General features: G+C 45.0%; 3 protein-coding genes across 23 annotated transcripts in view; 1 reads left to right on the plus strand and 2 right to left on the minus strand.

Moving 5' to 3' along the window:
- trabd2b (TraB domain containing 2B) overlaps nucleotides 1–6,490 on the minus strand; it is a 28,286-nt gene extending 21,796 nt beyond the window's left edge. Inside the window, exons 1-2 of the mRNA XM_088393452.1 lie at nucleotides 6,113–6,490; nucleotides 3,209–3,778 (exon numbers count right to left, since the gene is read on the minus strand). Of these exons, the coding sequence (XP_088249578.1) occupies nucleotides 3,209–3,778; nucleotides 6,113–6,226 (684 nt within the window). The 5' untranslated portion in view covers nucleotides 6,227–6,490. The remainder of the gene's footprint in view (nucleotides 1–3,208; nucleotides 3,779–6,112) is intronic.
- Nucleotides 1–19,330, plus strand: part of LOC148388653 (uncharacterized) — a 91,525-nt gene extending 72,195 nt beyond the window's left edge. For 8 of the 18 annotated variants that reach the window (XR_015861996.1, XR_015861997.1, XR_015861998.1 and 5 more), the window contains 9 exons: nucleotides 382–569; nucleotides 710–777; nucleotides 8,688–8,770; nucleotides 9,729–9,802; nucleotides 13,612–13,698; nucleotides 14,208–14,362; nucleotides 14,441–14,539; nucleotides 15,671–15,739; nucleotides 16,902–19,330. Coding sequence is in view for 4 of the 18 variants with exons in the window: in XM_088393468.1 (XP_088249594.1) it covers nucleotides 382–473 (92 nt within the window). In the remaining 14 variants the exon portion in view is untranslated. The remainder of the gene's footprint in view (nucleotides 1–381; nucleotides 570–709; nucleotides 778–8,687; nucleotides 8,771–9,728; nucleotides 9,803–13,611; nucleotides 13,699–14,207; nucleotides 14,363–14,440; nucleotides 14,540–15,670; nucleotides 15,740–16,901) is intronic. The other 10 variants (XM_088393465.1, XM_088393469.1, XM_088393462.1 and 7 more) reach the window with 8 other exon arrangements.
- On the minus strand, nucleotides 15,057–18,167 carry lpxn (leupaxin). Of its 4 annotated transcripts, none has more exons than XM_088393456.1 (8): nucleotides 18,058–18,095; nucleotides 17,369–17,489; nucleotides 17,061–17,196; nucleotides 16,720–16,902; nucleotides 16,480–16,653; nucleotides 15,918–15,999; nucleotides 15,692–15,840; nucleotides 15,057–15,613 (listed from the first exon to the last, which is right to left on the minus strand). In XM_088393456.1, exons 1-8 carry the CDS (start codon nucleotides 18,068–18,070, stop codon nucleotides 15,347–15,349), a joined length of 1,125 nt encoding a protein of 374 aa, XP_088249582.1. In that variant the 5' UTR covers nucleotides 18,071–18,095; the 3' UTR covers nucleotides 15,057–15,346. The 4 variants fall into 4 exon arrangements, with proteins under 4 accessions (XP_088249582.1, XP_088249579.1, XP_088249581.1 ...); XM_088393453.1 differs by having other exon boundaries at nucleotides 16,720–16,935; nucleotides 17,106–17,196; nucleotides 18,058–18,094; XM_088393455.1 differs by having other exon boundaries at nucleotides 16,720–16,935; nucleotides 17,106–17,231; nucleotides 17,413–17,489; nucleotides 18,058–18,085.
- Nucleotides 19,331–24,451: the final 5,121 nt, after the last annotated feature.

Consider the following 24,451-nt stretch of genomic DNA (forward strand, 5'->3'; position numbering starts at 1 on the left):
CTTAGAAAAATTAGAACAGCAACCTCCGGAGAAATATTCACATCTGGACTTGAGACTTATTTCTTCATGCTCGCATTTGATGAAAGCACTTCTCGTCTACGCCGCCTGACATCAGGAATGTTTTACTTCCGCTCCCCTCGGATTTCAGATAGTTATGGAAGAACAAACATCATTTCTCTCGTGATTTTTGTCATAATTGGTCACTTTCAGCCTTTGATGAATGACTTGTTTTCTGAGCACTAAAAACTGTAAATGGGCTAATTCTTGAAGCCTCGCCGATTTTTCTTTTTTTGCCGGCTCTCACTGTGTTTTCTTCTTTAATCTCATGTTTTCCTCCAATTCATGTAAAAACACCATTTTCTCTGCATCTCCATCTCACAGCCAGCCGGCCGGCCGGCTCCTGTAATTGTCAAAGTGCTTCTGGATGGCAGCGGGCTATTTGGTCATTAAAGGCAGGCCGATTAAGTCATTAGCGCAACGGCGGGACCGCCGTCTGCCTGCTGCTGCCGACGTCGAGATGATCGGGGTTGATACGCGCTGCCTTGCAGTTTTTCCACATATTTGCTCAGGTAATTACAGCCTGGATGTGAAACGCACCCTCCGATGTCCCGCTTAAAGAGAGGATGCACGGAAGCTTGCACACTTTAAATCTAATCTTCTCCTCTGTCATCCCTCATTTTCGTGTGTGTGTGTGCGCGTGGGTGAACAGCAGGACAACGGCAGCCTCGGGACATGTCCGACAGAATGATGGAGCAAGGAGAAGAAGCAGAAGTTCAGGTATGGAATCCTTTTTTTCCTCTGTGGGGCCTGATTCATCGGACACTTCATTAGGTACACCTAAATGATGTAATAATCCGGCTGCTCGTCCGTCCAGTAAAAACAATGAGCCCGAATCTTTCAAGTCCCAACTGGTGTAAAACTCGCTCGGCTCGCCGGACTGACCCCGGCAGACCGCCAGTCTCCTTAGCGCTCTGCTGCCCCTCTGCTGCCACCTCCCACGTGACCCCTGAACCCCTACACGGGAGTCAGGCGCCACGGATATGATGCAATTTTTTTTTTCTCTCCGACACGGGCCAGTGGGCTCAGCTTGGAACGTGACCCGGGGAGAATAATAAATAAGGGTGTTTATTTGCTAGGAGGCCCACAGGCTGGAGCCACCCTGGAGATACCTTCTCCTTATGTAGACCTTTATTTTTGCGAGTGTTAAGCATCAGGCTTCACAGCTGAGCGCAGGACCCGACCGTCGGGCTAAATCAGCGTCAACGCGACTAGACGAGAAGCATGCGCCGTGACCTGCCATTGTTTCCGCATTCTACAAAGTCGCTCCTGCGTGATGAGACAGCCACACCTCGCTGTGATCTCCAGGTCCCATGCAGCTGTCATTAGAGCACAATGAGCGCTTTGACGCTCCGACAACTCGTCGCTATTATCGCCGCTACAAACAAAGCTGGCGAGGAGAAACGACTTCCTGTGAGCTCACCGATGCCTCGGCGTTCGGTCTTGCCGGTGTCAGAACGCAGACCCGGGTGCTTACGGATGATGAATGACCACGACTCTTGTTTCTAAAGAGCCTCTCGCAAAAGTCAGCTACAGGATATTGTAAGCTTGCCTTTATTGGGAACAAATAGCATGTTGGCCGGCAGGCTTTGGAAGCGTTCCCAACGCGGATTTCCCTTTTTAACGTGGCTCATGTTTCAGATTAACTCAAGCGGTGACCACACAGGCCCGGTCGCTCTCCATCTCACTTGACTTCCCACCCAGCGCCTTCACATCTATCGTCTACGTACGCATTTCGACTTTGCCGCTCCTACAGCCAAGCGGACGGGGAGCCGATCAATCATAGCGTTCAGATTAAATCGCAAATTGTTATAATTGACAATAATAGTTTCCATATCGAGTGGGCTCGCTCAAACATATCTGGAAACGTGATTGAATGCGAAGGGAACTTCAAGAAAATCTTCCATGGCACTGAAACATTTGAAATGTCATTCAAGTCATGTTGTTTTGGGAATTCTAATTGCCAAAACCTGTCAACTTATGACATCTAACAAAAGTACCGAGATGTGCCTCTTAATCATTGATTTAAACAATCAGGGTTTGGCTCCATGCACGACTTCTAAATCTTCCAGACGGGTTTGGTCATTTGCCCTGAACCTCGGAACAGTGTGGACACCCCGCCTCCCCAACTCAGCATTTTTGTTTTTCTTCTTCCCTCCATTTTTTTTCCCTGTAGGTGTGATGGCCAGTGTTGCAATATTTTTATCCACGCAGTGTAAAGATTAAACGGGCCGGGGTGGGCTAAAACATGGGTCAACATGTCGGCCATGTTGGCAGGGGCGACTTTCCCATCAAAAGCAGCCATGTTTGCGGCGATGCTAGCAGAACGGCTAGTATGGACGTTACCTTAGCATCACCGAGGACTCACAGCTCGTCATATAGCTATAGTTTTATCTTTTTTTCTTTAACTGGAGCCAGTTATTTTATTTGTAAAGCCAAAGCCTTCTAGCATCTCATTCTAACGCAGGTGAAAAAGGAAATGCTAACATCGATGACTGCTCAGTTTATTTAGGGAGCCACAAAGCTCCCTGGCACGCAAGGGGCACCCATACACTGTGACGGCGTCGTTAGGACGTTCGTATGAAAGCGAAGATGCTAGCTGTGCATTTGTTCCTAAAAGTAGCCCCCGGGCCCCCTTTGACCTATCACGTAGCGACGAAGGCCCCTAGTTGCCTACGAAATGGAGATTTGCATGTGTGGGGACATAGCATGGACGCAAAGCACATGTCGAGTCTCGCATGACGGAGCTCTTTCTCCTCCTCCGTGGAGATCAAAGAGCAAAGGAGAGCATAAATTTAGAGTGGCAGCGTCTTCCTCATTCTGTCAAGGCTCATTGCTGATTTTTATGGGACCTCCCACGAGAAGAGTATTTTCAGATTAGCGTCGCTCATTATTTAATTTCATGCACCCGCCTCTTAATTTGTTCATCCCAAAACGATTAATTAAAGATTGATGTGATTCTCATGGCCATGTGGGTTTGTTCCAGTCATCTTGTGGTTGTTCACCGCATAGCAAAACAGAACGTGTCTGCCTCGATGGAAGCGAGAGCATTGTGCTCTTCTCACCTTGTTCAATCTGGGAGCAGCTCATGCCCGAGCGGGTCATTGCAAAATCCTTGAAGAAGGTACAAAAAAGTGAAATCTTTTCTTACCTGAGAAAAGTTGAGGCCATTGAGCGGGTGACACTGCTCCTCCACCCGCTCCACCGCCCCTGTGGTTTTTCCCATCCTCTCTGCCTCCTGCGCCAAATACAAGTCCAGCACCGGCGTGCCCCTGGACCTCACGTCCCACTCGGTCAGCGAGTTGACCATCAGCATCACCCACACGGGCCTCTTCCTCTCCCAGTTCCCAGCGATGGCGTTGAAGAGGTAGTCGGCGTAGAGGCCGCGGCCGCGCTGGTCCGCCGTCATCCAGTACGGCATCATGTGCTTGACGTAGTCCAGGTGGCGTTTGAGGCGGCGGTACAAGTCTCGAGGTAGCAGCGTTTGAAGATTCTCCCCGTGGGGGAGCAGCTGGCAGCTGGTCAGTTTGGAGACGGTGAGCGGGTCGGTCAGATCCAGCTCAAAGAAAACGTTGCGGCTAGTGCGGAAGGCCCGCTTAGAGACGTCCGGGATGAAGTCCCACACTCGGGTGTAAGGCACGTGGATGGTGCCGTACAAGTAGGAAGGCGGCTGCGGCGGGGCACGCTTCACTTTCCACAGGAAAGAGTTCATGTCGCTTTGCTGTGGAACAAGCAGAATGACGTAAATGGAAAAATTGCCCCATACGCCACCTTTTGGTGTGGATGTGCAATTACACTTTAGTATTGTACCCAGAAAAATGTCATGGGTAGGTAGCTCATATATTTTACCAACCTTGCCACACACACCACCTACTGGTGTGGATGTGCAATTACACTTAAGTATTGTATGGGAATTTTTTTTTTTTTTGCCATGGTCACACGCCCTACTAGCTCCGCCCCCTGCAGATATTCAAAAGCCACCTCGACGAAGGCGCCGCCTGCTCATCCTGGTCATCAACCTACATAAAATTGAGATATCGTTTAGGGGGATGCAAATTAGATATGACGTCCCATCAGCCCGCGTTTAGAGAGGCCCACTTGGTTGTAAACAGAGCTCCGTTTATTGTCCAGCTCACTTGCCAAAGCCTCTTTTCGAAGCTTTCCGAGCGGAGCTCATAAAGTCCAAAATGCTGAAAAGAGGCTGTTCCTTAGCGGGAACCCGCTGCGAGACTTTGCTTTGTGACATTTCTGACACCACGGGGGGAGGGGGGGGCTCAATGTCGACAAGACGGCATTGTTTGGGACTCGCAGCGCTTATGTTACAGCAAATGAAATCAGCGTAATGCCATTTTGCTTTTTGAATATGGTTCTTGTTAAGTGCTACGCACAAGTGCATGTGCTGCAACTTTGCTTTTGACATCATCGTCGCTTTGGGCCTTCGTCTGTCTGGCTTTGGCGGCGCGATGTCATCGGGCATTCGAGAGATCCAGCCCACTGCCGGGATTTTACGTTATTCTTTGAAATTTGTTGACTTGAAAAATCTGACCAAGGTTTCCGTCAGTTCCAATCATAGCACGCCGCCAACGCCGAGTTTGTTATCGGAGGGGAGGCAGTCAAGTCAAATCGTCTTGCGGAATTTGCTTTTTATCGTCAAAATTAAGTGACATGAACATATTGAAATATCTGGCAAAGTTTCCGTCCAGACAAAATAAATCCACGGCGCTTTTATTTAATCCAGAGCGCCGTCGTGCCTCGTGGCGCATATGCAGAAATAGAACTTTAATTGAATTTTCATTTTCAGACAAAGTGGAAGGCTTTTTATTTTTTTGGTTCGTGCCATTAGTCATCATGTCATGCAGTGAAAAGAGCGTGCACACTCAAGCGAAGACTTTAAGACATGGAAAAGTGGTGAGCTTATGCGCTGGACCTCTCGGCAGAGCCTTGACGCGCTGGGCTCCCTTTTTTTTTTTTTATGGCGGTAATTACTCTTAACACAAACCAGAGTGCGGCGTGCTGCGTTAGAAGTCATGTAAAGTTATGGAGCAGCATCTCGTCAAGCTCATAATCGTGGATGAATTGTGCCCATTTGTAGAAACTTGTCGTCTTTTTATCACGGCTGCACTGGAATGACTAATGGGACATTTTTTATTATATGGAGCATGCAGAAATTGCTCTAAATCTCCTAAATATTGTTTTTCTTTTGAAGAAGCCATTCATAGCTGGAATGTGATGCACACATTGCTGGAAGATCAGCAAACGTGTTCCAAATGAAGTCAAGCCCCGCCTCCCCCTCCCCACTTGCACTTGTCACATAAACAGCTTTTAAAACTGGCAAGCACTCCTGCATGGGCAACAACTTTCACCTGGTTACATGTTCTTATTGTGAAATGCTTATTTCACAGACACACAGAAAATAAATATGCAGGTTTTATTATTATTAATTAACATGACTCGCTGTTCAGAAGGAGTAGCACTTGTGGTTGCTGTTTTTGGGAGGGTTACTTTGATATAGAAATTTTTATGTCATATTAAAAATTGGTTTAAAAAAACTCAAAACAAATTCAGATAATTGTGATGTAGGAATAGTCCAACGTCAATATTTGCGGCCCTACATACAATTTCATGACTTCATTATTGTAATATGAAACTAAAAAAGGAAAACAAATGTCAAAATAGTAAAATTCGACTTGATACGCTGTGATTTTCAAATGGAGATTTTTATTCCGCATATAATCAAACACTTTCTATTTTTGATTACAGTACTCAAATTGTATTCTCGTAATATGAACTTTAAAATAGTAAATAGCTATGTCATAATTAACCCAATTTTGGTCCAAAAATGAACCGATCCCCTACTTTTAGATCGATCAATTTTTTTTTTTTAGCAACATTGAGTTATTTTTGACATAGCTATTTACTATGACTTTAATTTGTTAATATCTACTTTTCTCACATTTTTTAAATTGCATCTTACTTGCAACTTCTTCCTGGCAGTTTGATTAACTCATAATATGACGTCAGTAATTATCACCATTGATGTAATAAAGTCACTCACCGACTCGGGCGGGTCGCACTGCCTCGGTCTGCCGGCCGGCCGCGCACCCCAGGGCGCCGCAGGGTGCAAGAGCGCGCCCAGGAGCACCCAGCCCAGCCCCGTTACACACACCATGCTGTCCAGGTGACAACACGACACGCAGCTTGTGGTGTAATCCCGCTTTCCTCTCCTTTCCCTGCGCTGTCAGCGTCGCCTTAAAAAGTTTTTATTTCACGTCCTCACCGTGCGGCGGGGGAAGCATCGCGCCTCCTCGCCATCCCCACCACTTTGCGGCGCCCCCAAAGCGCGTCTCGTCCTCTCTCTTCCTCCTCTCGGTGCAGAGCAAGTCACTGTTGAGAGTCTTTGGAAAGTTTCCGCCGTGCGCTCCACAAGTTTGGAGCGTCTCTCGCGCTGGGAGAGTGGGAGGTGGCGTGCACCCCTCCTCCTCTTTGGAAAGGAGGGAGGGAGGGGAGGGGGGGGCACAGGTTAAGAGAGGGATGACAGGCTTGCTGTAAACTCTCAATGTGGTACTTTGAGGTTTACACAAAGCTTTCTGCAAACATAAATGCAACTTGGACAAGTTTATATTCATTAAGGGGGGATTTGTGAACACATACAAGTACTGTAATTAATCATTAAATGATTATTTTTGGAACTAATTAATCAATTTAAATTTTTCACAGTACTTTATATCCATATTATATGAAGTTGCTGGGATATTTTGCTTCCATTTGATTGCAAGGCAAGTTGTTTTTCCTTTGCATGCCCCCCCAATGTAAATGAACCATACATCATACGCTGTCGTGTGCTTCCTCCTCGGCAGCCTTGCATTCATCTCCGTCCGTTTGTGTTTGACTGGCCGGCGGCACGAGAGCGCGACCGCTGGGGCCTTTACGCCGATGATGAATGGTCACAAATAAGCAAGCTGGAGTAAGGACAACAGCGAGAAGCGTTTCGTTTACTTTCCAGTCGGGCAAGTCCTGATGGGGAGCAGACCCGTTTGAAATAAACAGGGAGAGGGAAAGTGGCCCCTTCGCTCCGCTTTGACCCTCGCTATTGTCCCAACCGATGGCCCGGTGACAGAGTCAAGTAGCAGGGACATTTATCACAGAGAGGCCTCACACCGGCGGCCCCCAGGACCCCCCCTCCTCCTCCCCCCAGTGGACTGAAAGCTGACGGACACGGTACAAGCACTTCTTTGTCCCGGGCCGTGTTCTCCTCGCGTCTTCATCGAGCGGCCCGTTGACCGACTTGTCTTTTAACACAGTCGCACGCTGGAAAAAAGAAACGCTGACACTTTGACCCTTGAGTCTTTTTCTACATAGGCACCATTCATCAGGACATTTCTGAAAGTCGAGCGCATTCTTCTGCGGCTTTGGTTCTCATCTTTTCTGGTCATCCTTTGTCCCGTTGCTCAGGTGTGAGATTTCAGTTAGCATTTTGCGGCGGCTCTAATGTGGGCACCTGCGGAATCGGGTATACCTTCTTCATCCGCACTTTGCTCCTTTGAAGGAGCTCGCTCGCATTCTTGGCCCGTTAGAAAGTGAGCTTCTCAGCTGCTGGCTGCGGGAGATTCCTGGACCAGCTCCAGGACCTTACGGCATGCTGCACAATAACAGCCCAGCCACTAAAGTTCGCTATTAACTTCAAACGTGGACACTTATTCTCCCGTGTGCTGTAGTCGAAATTCAAAGTTTGAGACAATCCCAGGTGTTCAGGACATTTAAGGAGCATAAAAAAAAAACGCTGCTCCACTTTGTTTGCTTCTGGTTCTGGAAACATTTAATAAGCCAACACCGGATAACCCGAGGGATCTGGAAATATCACAAAGATCTTACAATATATTTATGTTTCAAATGTATTTTTTTGACTCACAGGAAACCAGTGTGGAGATTTCAGGTTGTTTCCTGCTACAAGTAAGAAGTCCAACAGCTGCAGCTTTCAGATTGGCTTTTTGTTCTGTTACAAAAATCCAAGCCTCCTGAAAACGATCAGCTATCTTTTTTTTTTTTGTGACAGCAGAATCCTGCTCTTTTATGTCAACGAACAGAGCGGATGCAAAGTGGCCCCATCCGTGAAGATCCAGTGTCTGTTTGTCCTTGCGGCTGTCTGTCTGATAGCTAGCAGGAATCCCGCCTCAAAAATGCGGCAGTAACTCACCGCCTCTTCTCTATGAGCGTGTAATGAAAGAGGTGCTTCTTGCGTTCCCCTTAAAACCGCATCACACCGTTTAAGACACGGGGCCCCCTAGTGGACATCAGAGGATCGCATAGATGGCGCGGGATATGTGGTTGACCCCAGGGGTGCTAAGATATAGCTTCAAAGAACCGCTGGAGATGACGGATACCAAGGAGGGGCTCATAGCTTCAGGCAGCCATACTTGAGAGGGGGAAAGTAAGACGGACCGGGACGGCCAAACTGAACAGCCGCTCTGTCTTCTTTCACTCGCAAAACACACATGCACACCCACTCCCCCCTCTCTATCTCCACCCGTCTCCAGCTTTGGGCTCCAATATCCTCTGTCCCGCTTTGAAGATGTCAAAGAATAATATTGACGGAGTCTCCGGTGAAATGTTATTGTGGTTTTCTTTTTCAGATAGCTTGGGAAAAGAAGATGTGGCGGATGAGGAGGAGGACAGTGTCGGGATGGGAGTGAATGTGTCCACCAGCTGCCGACAGGTACCAACAATGGGACCAAATTTGAGGAATTTCCCTCCATAACAAATCGAGCTTGTCCCAGACATAAGCATTGACTCAATTACTACTTTCCTGTATCGACTCAATTAGATTTGGATTTGGTTCTCACCACTGATCCCTGCATAGGATTGCCCCTCAGGGCATGTCAACATGCGCACAGGATGCCTGTCTCTCTATCTTCATCACTCTGAGGTCAACTTGACAAAAGGCAGGACAGGGAAGAGATAAAGTGACAAGGGTCACATGGGGGGGGGTCCTTGAAAGCAAGGTCTCGTGATTCTTTTTCTTCTCATGGTTTGGAATCACTAAAATCACATGACATGTTTTCAATTGTGAGTATGTATGACCTAATTAAAGGGGCTGCATTATAGAGTAGTGACTTTTAATTCGCTTATATAAACAAATTTGAGTCTCCGGCTAGCATGCTAAGCTACAATGTTGTTGGATGCACAGATTAGTTTGCTGTTATCCGTTTTGGCTTCTAGCTTGGTTGCATAGCCATCACAGTCAGCAAAATGTCAAGACGTCACACACCACAGTTGAGTAAATTGGCTGTGTTCACTCTCACATCGGCGCCAACATCCCTTTTACCCTTCTGCCATGTTAGACTGCGCTTGACTTGCACCTCCTGACTGGTTGTTTTTCTTCAGATTTGGTGGTTTCCATGATGTCACTAGAGATTTTTTCACGCAGAAAATAATTGATGGCCTTTAATTAGTATTTTTTGTGCATGAGATTTCCTTATGTTGTGTCTGGGGCACTTCACCATTTAGAGAAAGGGAGAGCAAGGATTTATTATTTTTATGTGGGACATAAACATACTATTACAAGCACTATGCCAGCAGCCCGAGCAGCTCTCGGTCATCAGCTATTGTGATTATCGTGTTTTTTTTCCCCGCTTTTTCCCCTCATCACTCACTTACAGCCTCTCTTCACGCAGGAGTGCATCACATCAAAGCTGTCCGGCGAGGGCGCCCCGTGATGCATCCTCTCTCCTACTGATCACGGGCCATTGTGAGTAATTGTATTATGCCATAACCATAGAGGCTCTCGCCTCTCTCGGCCTCATTGAAGAGAAGCAAAGTGGATGGATGAAGGCGAGGCTCATCCCGCTGTTAAGCAAATCTACCTTTTGCCTCGTTGAGAATAAGACCAGGCGGAATCATCATGTTCTCGACAAGACATGGCGGCAGACAATAGAGGGCTTCCATTTTATGATAATATGGAAATGGGAAACGTATATACAGTGAAAAGATCATTTCGGTCACAAATTAAGATTTTCTTTTCTGAGGTTGAGGTGGGCGAGGCAATAGAAGAACAGCATGTGTTGCTTGAATCACACATATGTGACTCGGACCGTAAGATGCAAAAGTCGGGACTTCTTTTGAAGATGGGCTTTATGCTTCCTTGGAAGATTATCTGATTGAAAAGAGCTTTTATAGCACATCTATGCTGACTGCGAGGCATCAAAGCTCACACACGTATGACGATAGCCGCCGTCGGGTAATATTGAGAGCCGACGGGAAAATGTAAAATGCACTGTAAAATGTAAATACACTCGTCTGGAGTGACTTTATATGTTTAAAAAATGGTTATTGAACATTATCAAAGAGTTTACATGAGTAAGTGCTAAATCGTGATTTAAAAGAATAACTAAAATAATCAGTGTATTACCCTCACGCTCTAAAAATTTGATCGATGGACATTTTTAATCACAATCTCATTGCGCAGGTGTCCCTAAAATTGTGACCAGTTTTGAATCTCTATTTCCCTGGAATATGAGCATAATGCATTGATTCAAATGCTGCTTTCAAATGACTGTAATGGATGCTCTATAAGAAGTGGGCAGAGAAGCTTTTGAAGCCGCCGCTTCTAATAATAACCTGGCTGTGGACTCGGATAAACACACACACACACACACGCACACACAAAACACTCTCTCCAATATGAGCATCCCTCTTATATCTACTCTTCACCAACACATAGAGCTGTTCTGGTGCTTGACAGGAAGCAGAAGGGCTGTCAACAGGCCCGCAGCCTGTTAGGAAACAGTCTGGCTCAATCGTGCTACACACACACACATACACACACACGCAGGGACATGAACATAGATCCACAGATGAAACACGTCAACAGTCAGCAGCATGGCTTCTATGGCACCGTAAAAACAAACGTAGGTCCAGAGAGGGAAAAAAAAATGAAACAGCACGCCTTGTATGACTGGAGGGCTCTCCAATAAAGAACACACACACACACACGTACAGAGCGCTTGTAGGAAAGATCTAAGTGAGGTAATTTTCTGCTTCTTCAGCTGATCCGGAACATGTGTTGGGCTGTGATGTGTACTCCAGGACACAGACAAAAGAAAATAGAAGGACTTTATGTACATTTATATATGCTTTAGCCTCGAGGCGTTGTGCTGTGTGATTCAATTTTGTGCGTGGCGCTGATGTCACCGTCCACTTGACACTTTACGGTTTGGCCTATTCTTAAATTCATCTAAATAGAAAAACTGAGATTTCATATCTTTTTGGAAATGCAAAAAAAACCCCACCAATTTTAAATATTTGTTGTCTTTGTATTTAAGCGCCGAAAAAATGCTACGGACATTCTCCGGTCTCCACAAGGGCCTCGTAGAATTATTACGTGGTTCAGATGGCGTGCCCATGCTCGGGCCTCGGCGGAGAACCACCAAGCTGCTTTTATTCGCCACCGGGGAAGTCATTAATACACTGGGAGCCGCTCAGGCACATACGCAAACTTCATCGGCGCACACATACTTGACTGTACGCTGGATGCACAAGCAAGCTACTGTGCATTTGCATGACATTTCAAAAATATGCTTCATGTGTTTACATTTGATTGGATTACGTTCTTTTAATGAGCATTAAATCTGTGAATGTGTCACACACCAATTGCTTTTTAAGAGCATGTGGATTGGATTATATTTATGGAACTTTTACAGACTGCACAAGATAGTGATAGCCTTCAACTTTGTTGCCGTCATAAACAACTTTTCAACATGAATTACTGCCATCCACATCATCTTATACGTACATCGATGTATTTTTTATTTATAAAGCGCTGTCATGAAATGAACACATCACATAACTAGTATCCCGATTGACCCCTTGTTTTTTTGTAATTAAGTATTTGTACTGAGAGGGTGGCGCTATGTATTAGACTCTTGGGAGCTCCGAATTCTTCAGCCGGTACAGCGAGACAGCGGGCTGATTTATGAGAGTCCGTTTGACTGGATTTGGCGCACCGCTGTGATTGTGAGTCGGTTTCAGAGCGAGCCCTCCGGAGCCCTCACTCATCACGCGGCACACACCCGCAAATGACTGGATTCTGTTTTGAGGTCGCATGCTCTCCAGCAAAGTTGACAGAGTAACATTTACTAAGTAATCTGAGCGTACGTGATACAGACTTCACTGTTCGGTTGTTTGGTTTTGTCGCACTTAAGTCTCTCGAAAGCTCGGAAACCGCATTTTTCCACAAATTCAAGCGGCTGCCGGATGTATTCAGCATGCGAAAGTCAAAATAGCCCAAAGGTCATGAATTGCAGTGGTGCCTTGAGATATGACTTTCATTTTTCCCGTGACTGTGCCCGTAACTCAAAACCCAAGTTTCTCAAAGATCTCAAATTATTTTGACAGCGTTACAAGACAGTGGCACCGATTTGTGTTTTGTTAGCATGAAGCTAGCAGGCTATTGTGCGCTAAACTTTGGTGGTTTGGTTGATTACACAACATGTAATTGTCATTGTTCTCCACTGCGAATTGTTGTCAAGTGAGTTCAATTGATCTCAATGCCACCATACAGGACTCGGAGGCCAACATTTTGCTTCTCAACCACAGCGCGAGTTCATACTGAGATATTACGTTTCGACATTTTTTTAATACCGTAAACACCACCGTATCAATGGCAGCCGTTCTCACGCTCGGTTTGATCACTCGGGAAAATTTACATCTCCATTTTCTCCTCCTCTGTTGTCCTTCACATTTTTGATGTGTTAAAATATCAAACATCATCAAAAATAAAAACCTCAGTCCATCAATGCTGGGAAGAATTTCTTATTTTGAAATGTGTTTCGCATTTTATGTTATTATCGTATCACCGGATACATCAACGAGTAACTTGGATCGGGAGCATAAATGAGCCACAGAGGCGGTAATTTGAGCTTTAATCCCTTAATGGAGACTTGACTGTGTAATATTTCCACAGAAGGCGATAAAAATGAATGAATAATGCCAACCTTGCTGTTTGTTTAGCTTGATTTGCTACCGTACAGATACAGAAACTTACAGTTAAGCCCAAAATGATTTATAACCTGGCCAAATTTACTCTAAGTGATTTTTTTTTTTTTAATCTGTCGACTTTGCATCTTCTGAAAATGATACACCAATGTAGCAAACGACTTGATGAACCTCTGCCTCTTAGTTTTATGAGAGCACAGTATTTGTGACTCCTTCTGGGGCAACTCTAATCCATCAAATGCTTAGCAGTGCCCTTCTCCTCGCCTTGCGGGCTTTCCTCTTCCCAGCCTTGAGCAAACCACAAGACGGCTGAAACCTCAAGAGGCCGATCAGTTCTGTTGGGCGTTATTACAAGGAACCATTACTGTTTCAAGAAAATCCCATAATGATGGCGGCCACACAGGCAGTGGATTTGGTTAAGCCTCGTATCTGTAACTGGCCTTGTCCCAGTCTCAAAACTGTCTTTCTATGACCCCCACGTAACACCTGATCCGGTTCAGATGCTTCTGTCTTAACCCCGGGTTTACTTTTGAAATTCATATTTGTTTATGTTATGGTTTACAGAATGACACAAGGAAGAGAAGATGCACCTTGAAAGCACTTGCTGTCTACCTCAATGAAGATCCAAACAGATTGATAAAAGATTTTACGGTAAGTGTTGAAAGAGAAATTATGTATAGAAACTACCAACTCATCCTTTTTATCTTAAGTGGTTAACTGCTTCATATAACTTGGTTTATTTACATCTATGCTGTTCAGTCAATACTAAGAAACTAACAGTTACTCAAAGTAGTTTTGTGGGACCATTTGAAGAAAGCTTTTTAAGTAAATCTGAGGTTTTATTTTTTGGAGTGTGGCTCGAAAGAAGAAGAAAAAAACACGGCTCACTGTTTCTTCCTTTCCCATGAAACCCAAACCAGTTTGCTTTGTGGGCAACATGATGTTCCAACATGTCCGAGCCAATACCAGATGGGTGAACCGCGGTGGAAATTTGAGGATACACGGCTACAAATGACACCGATTAAAATGTTAGCTTGTTAGTCACACTCATCTGTCAACATTAGCTGTCAACATAAACTGATCAATGCTCCCATAGAAATTGCCACTAATTTAATCAGTGCTCATTTCTTTGGTGACATCTTTCCATTCTTTTCCTCTAGTGCTCTAGCTTTCCTCCTGAAGGTCCAACAAGGAACATTGGCAGGACCTGTTTTGGCCCTCCCATCGTGTTGGTCCTCGAGAGACGACTCCATGTAACTCATGAAGAAAAAAAAAACGTCTTCAAAGATCAGTGGGCGCACAGAGGCGATAAAATGTGAGTACCTGCGTGCATGCGATGGCTAAGACTCGCTTAGTGTAAGGCCAAGAGGAGCGTGATGTTTCTCTTGGACAGAGGAAGCAGTCATGGTATCAGGTGTGATACCTGCGTCGGCACCAGAGAAAACACGGCTGAAGTGGACCAGCACGCCCTGGCTGGATTTGTATTTCCAAGGTACTTTTTTTCCCATTTGTGGTTAAACACATTTGAACTCGCACAGAAACATTTATGATTCGCTGAAGGTTTAACCATGTTTAACACCCGAAAACCTAACCATTGACCCTAAACCCTGACCGTAACCCTAACCACCAGTTGGGTGGCTGGACTTGACTTAAGGACACATTGACACTTCTTCCATGATGCAAAGGCTCATGTGACGTAAACAGACTATAAGAGGCGAGCGATGACAGCATGATTAATGGCCGCCACCCCAGCAAGCGCTCACCAAACGACGATTCTGTGCGAGCGGTCCAGAGAAAAGTCAAAGGAAAGCGTCTCATTGCGCCAACACAAACCAAGCACCACGCAGCTAACCAAACGTGGCTGCACAGGGTCAACTGCAGTCTAGCGGTTAAGCAAAACAATCAGCTAGTCAACTTAAAGGCGCAGTTGATAAGAAAGTTGGTTCAAAATGACCTGAGGCTAATAAAAGTGCAGTTTGCTGGTTTTATGCAAGCATGTTACTTAGCACTTCCCGAGTTTAACAATCTCGTTTTATTTCCTTCTTTCTGTATAAATATTTTGGGCTAAGTGTGAAGAGAACCGGACAGGTATTAAACTTGCTTTGACCAATGTCCTAAATGGTGTGTTTGAGGACATTGGGAAATTTCAAGACTGTATCATTTATCAATAATAATAACGCAATACAGTATGAACAAATGTGTTAATCAGTACCAGAGAAGTCAGTCAGTTTCTTAAAAAAAAAAAAAAAAAAAATGGTGACAGACTATAATAACATGGCTCTTTTTATATTCTTACACATCACACAAGGAGTTTGTTAAAGCACGTCGAGCAGTATGGTTTGCCTTTGTGCTCCTGGAAGATTCCTTGGCTGAGCTGCCTTAGACAAAAAGCACACACAAAGTGCTCCGGGTGAAACTTGCTGTCCAGAGCTGAGATGCAGCGGCCCACAATGGGCTGACGGCAGCTGCCGCACAAAGTGCCTTGACGCAAGTGGAAGTCCGTCTGGCACAGCGGGCGGCCGTCCAGCTCCATGAAGCGGCCGCCGGAGAAGGGCCTCCGACAGTCCTGGAAGGACACAAAAGGACTCACGCTCTGTGTTTAAGTTGCAATTTTTTTTTTTAGGTGCGAGGATGAGGAGCTCACCGCACAGACGAAGCATTCCGGATGCCACGTGTCGTTGGCTGCGCTCAGGTAGTTTTTCGTCACCGACCCCCCGCAGCCTGCGCACTTGGGGGCGAAGAGGCGGTAGAAGTCGGCGGAACAATAAGGCTTCCCATCCTTCTCCAGGAAACCTTTGAACACACCTTGCTAATGAGCTCACTGCACTTATTTCTTTAAAGGCCCCTTGCAAAGCTTTTTTTTATGTTACCGTCATCGCCAAAAAAATCTCCACAGTGTGCGCAGAAAAAGTGATCCGGATGCCAGGTCTGGTCCAGAGCTGTCAGGATGTTCTGTAACGTCAAATATCAACAAATTACTTTTTAGGTTGCGATTATACGGTTGGAATGATTAACTTTGCTATGCAGTATGTCTACAGTAGGGAGCTGAGACGTACCCTAGTGAGGATAAGCCGTTGAAAAAAATAGATGGGATGAATGGAAAATATTAGGTACTGTTTACTTAACATTTAAGATTGATGATGTAGTGTTAGCCATTGTAGTCCTGGGATAAAAAAAAGTCTTATCTTATAATCTTGCCTATAGCCTGTTATTGGTTTAGTTTAGCTTTGTTTATCTTAGCTTGGGTTGGCTTGATTTAGCTTATCTTAGTCTGGGCTAGCTTTTTTATGAAGATTTTTGAAAGCAATAAGTTGGTAGATTTGCACATGCTAATTGACTTGTCTCCTAATAAGACCTAATGGATGGATGGATGAATTCCTGCCGATGGTTGCTGTAATATATTTGACTGCTAACAAATGGGAGGCCTCCTACCTGCACAATGGGCCCCTTGCAGTAGGCGCAGCACGGCGCAAAGAGCTTCTCGTAGTCTTCCCGGCAGTACGGGCGTCCGTCCCTCTCAAAGTAGCCTGTGGTACTCAGCTCCGTCTGACACGCCACACACACAAAGTGCTGCGGGTGCCACATTTTACCTAAAGCCGCCAGCATCTGAGCAAGACAGGAAGAAGTCCGTATGTGAGGGAGAAACATTTTATTAGTAAAAATCAAGAGTACCTTTCCCACAATCACTTTGTTGCAGGCGGCACAGCGGCCCTTGGCTGCAGTGTTGACTCCAATCTTTTTAAAGTCAGTGCTCAGTCCTCCGAGAAGATCATCAATGCTGTCTGAGTCTTTGCTCCCGACTGAAGCCTTGGAGTCAAAATCCCCTTGACCATCTTTTGTTTTCTTCTCATCAGACTGCTCCTGTAGAAGCGGCGAAGGTGCTGTGTCCTAAATGGAGATAGGACGGCGGACATTGGGTTGCTTGCTCAAAGGTCAGATGATGAAGTGGGGTTGGCCTCAGTGTCCAAATTGGAACAATGCTGCCCCCTCTTGGTGAGTGTGGTTAAGTTCACAGGTTCAGCATGCAAGGGCCACGTAAAAGGTGAGGCAACACTCACCCCTGATGCCAGGCTCAACAGATCTTGCAAAATGGAGTCCAGTTCGACGGTGGGTGAGTCCTGGGAAGCTGCCTCGGGAAGATCTGGCTCACTAAAAACCCCACGAGAAGATTGGTTGTTCAAAGTCTTAATAAGTCAATGTGCTTTTTTTCTTTCTTTCTTTTTACATGTGTTTTGGATGCCACCACTGGAGGGGACCATTTTTGGCAAATCAGGAAAATTACTATGGAGGTTTCAGTTGTGCAATATTTAGTGAGTTGAACCTGTGCAGTTTTAGGTTAGATCCCTTATTAGGTCCGGTGCTGACGGCAGCCGACTCCTTCAAGGTTGCACGGCTGTCTTCTGAAGCAGTCGGATTAAGGGCGAGCTCTTCCAACAGCAAATCTAAAACATAAATTGAAGGTTTAGCCGGTAAGTGGTGTGTTTGTGTTTCCTGTCAAACTCTCAGATGGCAGAGGTGTCTGTTTTTTCTGTTTGAGATTGTGTGCAAACGGGTTTCCTCAGGAAGTGATGTTAGAACTTTTACAGAAGTAAAATTTGCTGAAATAGTCCCTTTGAAAATATTCAAGTCAATCTCAGTGCAGTCACGCACATATTAATGATGGTAATACCCTAACGATAGGTGCGGCTGTAGTTGTTTTTCAAGTGTAAATAACTTTAAAATAAATGAACTGTTAGGAATATTTTGCCCTTCTCCATGTTGCTCAATATTATACGGGAAAGAACCACAAAAAAAGAATGCCTCTCTGACCATTTTAACCAAAAGCGAGCATATCTACTTTATGAAACTAGGTTTTGACACATTTGGGGGATTTAATCAGATTAGATCACAAATGCGCACCATTAAATTTATCCTGAGACAACTGACTACATAAGATCACTTTGCCTCAGAATCAAATTCAACTGATTTATCTGAGAATCACTGAAAAGAGGTTGCAAAAAGTTGCCTTACCAAGTTCATCCATGTTTCTCTCAGAATGAATTTGTCTGACTGTTGTTGTTTTCTCTCTCCCTCCCTGCAGCTGCTGTTACTCAAGTTACCACAAGTCATATCTTCACTTCCTCTGTTGATATTTCTGACATATTGCTGAATATAGACTTTTTTTTTGTATTTAAACTCAGCCATATGATCTTTTGGGTTTTGTGTGTGTAATTTTACAATGTGTGCCATTTTTTGTTAACTTTTAGCGTCACCTTATTAATAGCATCTGGATAGCAGCGCCATTTTGCTGAAATGGAGAAAACTTACATAAAATCACATTTAAGTGTATTATAAGCTTTTATTATATATATTTCACTAACAGAGATGTAACGAGTTTTCTCTCCCTAGTAAGCAGAACTTAGAACGCTGATAGATCATGTAGTGATCTAGCGCCCCATTCCAACCCCTTACACTGAGTGCCAAGCAGGGAAGAAATGGGTACCATTTTTATAGTCTCTGGTATGACCCGGCCGGGGTTTGAACCCACGACCTTCCGGTCTCAGGGCGGACACTCTCCTCTTAGGCCACTGAGTTGGTAAAGTGCTGGATGCTGTGTAGCTAGTGATGCATAATGCACTTCGAACGTGGTAAAAAGAAGAGGAAAGGCGGTACGGAAAGGGACAAAAAAAAAAAGAAAGGCGCTGGAGGAGAACGCGGCCAAATGCAGAAAAGTTACGGGTTTATTCAAAACCCTTCAAAGTAGGGTTTAAAGCTAGGGTTACGGTTTCCAAGTAGAGTTTCATACGAGGGTTAGGGTTTCAAAGTAGGCTTTAAAGCTAGGGTTATGGTTTCAAAGTTGGGTTTAAAGCTAGGGTTACAGTTTCAAAGTAGATTGTGTGCATGCGTTTTGCTTGTGCCCATGCATTTAAGTGTGAATGTGAACATGTACGTGTGGGCAAGGCCAGGGTGGCCTGGCGACACAACTGACGCCTGGCCTGAAAAAATCTCCCAGGCTGGGCCCGTCCAGGACGCCCGTCGTCCGCTTCCCCCAGCTGAGCCGCAACTGTAGCAGCGCCACCGGCACCACCACGAGGCGCTGAGAACTGTTGGTGTGACATGGCTTGGAGAGCAAATCTGCAGGTCGAACCGAACCACATTGGATCTGACTCCGCCCGCCACATTAAAGCCATCCACTTGTTTCGATGCCAAAAAGAGAAACCAAGCAAAGGTGATTAAAACGCAAAATATGCATGCTTGCATTGCAACTGTTCAACGACAATTAAAAGAAGTCCAAAAATTGAAACAGACTTAAGACTTATTTAACTTCATTATTGTAGTTTATTTTTATTAACAGAAAGTGACAACAATTAGATTGAACTTGTGCAACTCTGCAAGGAAGAATGGGCAACCATGACCCAAACGAGGTGTGCAAGGTGAAGTTAAAAAAAAAAAGTAAAAGAGCGGTTTAATTTTTTTGTTTTTATCTAAAACAAAAATAGAATACATTGCGAGAAACAAAAAGACAACGACGCGTTTTTGATTGCCGGAATTTGACAATAAGCTAGAGAAAGTGTACCGTGTCGCCCTCTGCTGGCAAGTATGAGAACTCCTCCCGTTGATAAATTCCGAGAATCCAAAACATAACTGCTGTATCATTTAAGCTTCAGAGACAGTCTTGCCTTTAGTTCAGGAGACCCGGGTACGAATTCACGTATGGCACTTGACTACACTTTCTTATTTTATTTTTTTTTACCTCGTGTAGTATACCTAATAACAGGCATTAGGGAACAAACATGGTCAAAGCTTAACTGAAAGTGAAAAGTGTAGTCAAGTGTCATATGTGGCTCTTGACTACACTTATATGTTGGCTCGTGATATATACCACATCACGGGCCATTCCACATCTTTTGAGTGAACTGAATCTTTAAATCAGTTCATTCAGAAGATTCGTTCAAAAGAATCCTTCAACGAACCTGAAAATGGCGGTGTACCTAATAGAGTGTCCGAGTGATGTCCGAGTGACATCACAGATCAAACAGCCAATCAGAAAGTGGGGGTGAGGGCGGGTGTGGCACTTTTCACTTTCAGTTAAGCTTTGACCATGATTTTTCCCTAATGAAGTGGCCTGTGATTAGTTACAATTCATGGACACTTCAATAGGTACACCACACGAGGTTTAAAAAAAAAAAAAAAGAAAGGATGAATGAATAAGAAAGTGTAGCAAACGATTCGGTGAACGTTTCTTTTGAACAAATCTTTTGAGTGAACCGACTCTAAAGATTCAGTTCACTTTAGAGAACTGGAATGCACATAACTAGTACAAAAGAGTCCAGACGGCCAGGGGCTGCCAGGTCGAAATAGCCGACTGGTTAGTGACAAGGGCTCTTGCACGTTAAGACCCTGGTTCGATCCCAGGTGGGAGCGTAAACCTAAATGTGCTTTTAAAATTGGAACCTCGCTTTGTATGTGTACGCATATGCAAACAAATAAAAGTATTTATGTGCATATACATAAGGTGGCCCCACCCCAAGTTGGCGGAGCAAACTAATGGAACACGCCCACTACCTAGGGGGCGTGGCGAAAAGAGGAAGGCTTTCAAAGCAGGGTGTAAAGATAGGGTTAGGATTAGGGTTTCAAAGTAGGTTTAGGGTTAGGGTTACGGTTTCAAAGTAGGTTTAGAGTTGCGGTTTCAAAGTAGGGTTAGAGTTACGGTTTCAAAGTAGGGTTGGGTTAGGTTTAGGGTTTCAAAGTAGGGTTAAGGTTACGGTTAGGGTTTCAAAGTAGGGTTAGAGTCACGGTTTCAAAATAGGGTTAGGGTTGGGGTTAGGTTTAGGGTTTCAAAGCAGGGTTAAGGTTACGGTTTGGGGTTAGAGTTTCAAAGTAGGCTTGAGGTTGGGGTTAGGGTTAGGGTTTCAAAGTAGGGTTAGGTTAGGATTGAGGTTAGGGGTTAGGGTTGAGGTTTCCAAGCAGGGTGTAAAGCTAGGGTTAGGGCTAGGGTTTCAAAGTAGGGTTAGAGTTACGGTTTCAAAGTAGGGTTAGGGTTAGGTTTAGGGTTTCAAAGTAGGGTTAAGGTTACGGTTTGGGGTTAGAGTTTCAAAGTAGGCTTGAGGTTGGGGTTAGGGTTGAGGTTTCAAAGCAGGGTGTAAAGCTAGGGTTAGGTTTAGGGTTAGGGTTTCAAAGTAGGGTTAGAGTTACGGTTTTAAAGTAGGGTTGGGGTTAGGTTTAGGGTTTCAAAGTAGGGTTAAGGTTAGGGTTTGGGGTTAGAGTTTCAAAGTAGGCTTGAGGTTGGGGTTAGGGTTGAGGTTTGGGTTTAGGGTTGAGTTAGGATTAGAGTTGAGGTTAGGGGTTAGGGGTTAGGGTTGAGGTTTCAAAGCAGGGTGTAAAGCTAGGGTTAGGTTTAGGGTTAGGTTTAGGGTTTCAAAGTAGGGTTAAGGTTACGGTTTGGGGTTAGAGTTTCAAAGTAGGCTTGAGGTTAGGGTTGGGGTTGAGGTTTGGGTTTAGGGTTGAGTTAGGATTAGAGTTGAGGTTAGGGGTTAGGGGTTAGGGTTGAGGTTTCAAAGCAGGGTGTAAAGCTAAGGTTAGGTTTAGGGTTAGGGTTTCAAAGTAGGGTTAGAGTTACGGTTTCAAAGTAGGGTTAGAGTTACGGTTTCAAAGTAGGGTTAGGGTTAGGTTTAGGGTTTCAAAGTAGGGTTAAGGTTACGGTTTGGGGTTAGAGTTTCAAAGTAGGCTTGAGGTTAGGGTTAGGGTTGAGGTTTGGGTTTAGGGTTGAGTTAGGATTAGAGTTGAGGTTAGGGGTTAGGGTTGAGGTTTCAAAGCAGGGTGTAAAGCTAAGGTTAGGTTTAGGGTTAGGGTTTCAAAGTAGGGTTAGAGTTACGGTTTCAAAGTAGGGTTAGAGTTACGGTTTCAAAGTAGGGTTAGGGTTAGGTTTAGGGTTTCAAAGTAGGGTTAAGGTTACGGTTTGGGGTTAGAGTTTCAAAGTAGGCTTGAGGTTGGGGTTAGGGTTGAGGTTTGGGTTTAGGGTTGAGTTAGGATTAGAGTTGAGGTTAGGGGTTAGGGGTTGGGGTTGAGGTTTCAAAGCAGGGTGTAAAGCTAGGGTTAGGGTTAGGGTTTTAAAGTAGGGTTAGAGTGATGGTTTCAAAATAGGGTTAGAGTTACGGTTTCAAAGTAGGGTTAGGGTTGGGGTTAGGTTTAGGGTTTCAAAGCAGGGTTAAGGTTACGGTTTGGGGTTAGAGTTTCAAAGTAGGCTTGAGGTTGGGGTTAGGGTTGAGGTTTGGGTTTAGGGTTAGGGTTTGGGTTTAGGGTTGAGTTAGGATTAGAGTTGAGGTTAGGGGTTAGGGTTGAGGTTTCAAAGCAGGGTGTAAAGCTAGGGTTAGGTTTAGGGTTAGGGTTAGGGTTTCAAAGTAGGGTTAGAGTTACGGTTTGGGGTTAGAGTTTCAAAGTAGGCTTGAGGTTGGGGTTAGGGTTGAGGTTTGGGTTTAGGGTTAGGGTTTCAAAGTAGGGTTAGGGTTAGGGTTAGGGTTTCAAAGTAGGGTTAAGGTTACGGTTTGGGGTTAGAGTTTCAAAGTAGGCTTGAGGTTGGGGTTAGGGTTGAGGTTTGGGTTTAGGGTTAGGGTTAGGGTTTCAAAGTAGGGTTAGGGTTAGGGTTTCAAAGCAGGGTTAAGGTTACGGTTTGGGGTTAGAGTTTCAAAGTAGGCTTGAGGTTGGGGTTAGGGTTGAGGTTTGGGTTTAGGGTTAGGGTTTGGGTTTAGGGTTGAGTTAGGATTAGAGTTGCGGTTAGGGGTTAGGGGTTAGGGTTGAGGTTTCAAAGCAGGGTGTAAAGCTAGGGTTAGGTTTAGGGTTAGGGTTTCAAAGTAGGGTTAGAGTTACGGTTTGGGGTTAGAGTTTCAAAGTAGGCTTGAGGTTGGGGTTAGGGTTGAGGTTTGGGTTTAGGGTTAGGGTTAGGGTTTCAAAGTAGGGTTAGGGTTAGGGTTAGGGTTTCAAAGTAGGGTTAAGGTTACGGTTTGGGGTTAGAGTTTCAAAGTAGGCTTGAGGTTGGGGTTAGGGTTGAGGTTGGGTTTAGGGTTAGGGTTTGGGTTTAGGGTTGAGTTAGGATTAGAGTTGCGGTTAGGGGTTAGAGTTGAGGTTTCAAAGCAGGGTGTAAAGCTAGGGTTAGGTTTAGGGTTAGGGTTAGGGTTTCAAAGTAGGGTTAGAGTTACGGTTTGGGGTTAGAGTTTCAAAGTAGGCTTGAGGTTGGGGTTAGGGTTGAGGTTTAGGGTTAGGGTTAGGGTTTCAAAGTAGGGTTAGGGTTAGGGTTTCAAAGTAGGGTTAAGGTTACGGTTTGGGGTTAGAGTTTCAAAGTAGGCTTGAGGTTGGGGTTAGGGTTGAGGTTGGATTTAGGGTTAGGGTTTGGGTTTAGGGTTGAGTTAGGATTAGAGTTGCGGTTAGGGGTTAGGGTTGAGGTTTCAAAGCAGGGTGTAAAGCTAGGGTTAGATTTAGGGTTAGGGTTTCAAAGTAGGGTTAGAGTTACGGTTTGGGGTTAGAGTTTCAAAGTAGGCTTGAGGTTGGGGTTAGGGTTGAGGTTTGGGTTTAGGGTTAGGGTTAGGGTTTCAAAGTAGGGTTAGGGTTAGGGTTTCAAAGTAGGGTTAAGGTTACGGTTTGGGGTTAGAGTTTCAAAGTAGGCTTGAGGTTGGGGTTAGGGTTGAGGTTGGGTTTAGGGTTAGGGTTAGGGTTTGGGTTTAGGGTTGAGTTAGGATTAGAGTTGCGGTTAGGGGTTAGGGTTGAGGTTTCAAAGCAGGGTGTAAAGCTAGGGTTAGGTTTAGGGTTAGGGTTAAGGTTTCAAAGTAGGGTTAGAGTTACGGTTTGGGGTTAGAGTTTCAAAGTAGGCTTGAGGTTGGGGTTAGGGTTGAGGTTTGGGTTTAGGGTTAGGGTTTCAAAGTAGGGTTAGGGTTAGGGTTTCAAAGTAGGGTTAAGGTTACGGTTTGGGGTTAGAGTTTCAAAGTAGGCTTGAGGTTGGGGTTAGGGTTGAGGTTGGGTTTAGGGTTAGGGTTAGGGTTTGGGTTTAGGGTTGAGTTAGGATTAGAGTTGCGGTTAGGGGTTAGGGTTGAGGTTTCAAAGCAGGGTGTAAAGCTAGGGTTAGGTTTAGGGTTAGGGTTAGGGTTTCAAAGTAGGGTTAGAGTTACGGTTTGGGGTTAGAGTTTCAAAGTAGGCTTGAGGTTGGGGTTAGGGTTGAGGTTTGGGTTTAGGGTTAGGGTTAGGGTTTCAAAGTAGGGTCAGGGTTAGGGTTAGGGTTTCAAAGTAGGGTTAAGGTTACGGTTTGGGGTTAGAGTTTCAAAGTAGGCTTGAGGTTGGGGTTAGGGTTGAGGTTGGGTTTAGGGTTTTAAAGTAGGGTTAGAGTGATGGTTTCAAAATAGGGTTAGAGTTACGGTTTCAAAGTAGGGTTAGGGTT

Source organism: Syngnathus floridae, chromosome 13 (assembly GCF_059516105.1).
Source record: "Syngnathus floridae isolate MCC-2025c chromosome 13, RoL_Sflo_1.0, whole genome shotgun sequence".
Lineage (NCBI taxonomy): Eukaryota > Metazoa > Chordata > Actinopteri > Syngnathiformes > Syngnathidae > Syngnathus > Syngnathus floridae.

Bases quoted from the DNA above. Each gene is read 5' to 3' on its own strand.
- lpxn (XM_088393454.1), bottom strand. The intron at 17,197-17,368 runs GTTCAACTCACT...TGGGGTTTTTAG, and splicing joins TCTAACCTAAAACTGCACAG to TGAGCCAGATCTTCCCGAGG. The intron at 15,841-15,917 runs GTAACATAAAAA...GTGTGTTCAAAG, and splicing joins AGATTTTTTTGGCGATGACG to GTTTCCTGGAGAAGGATGGG.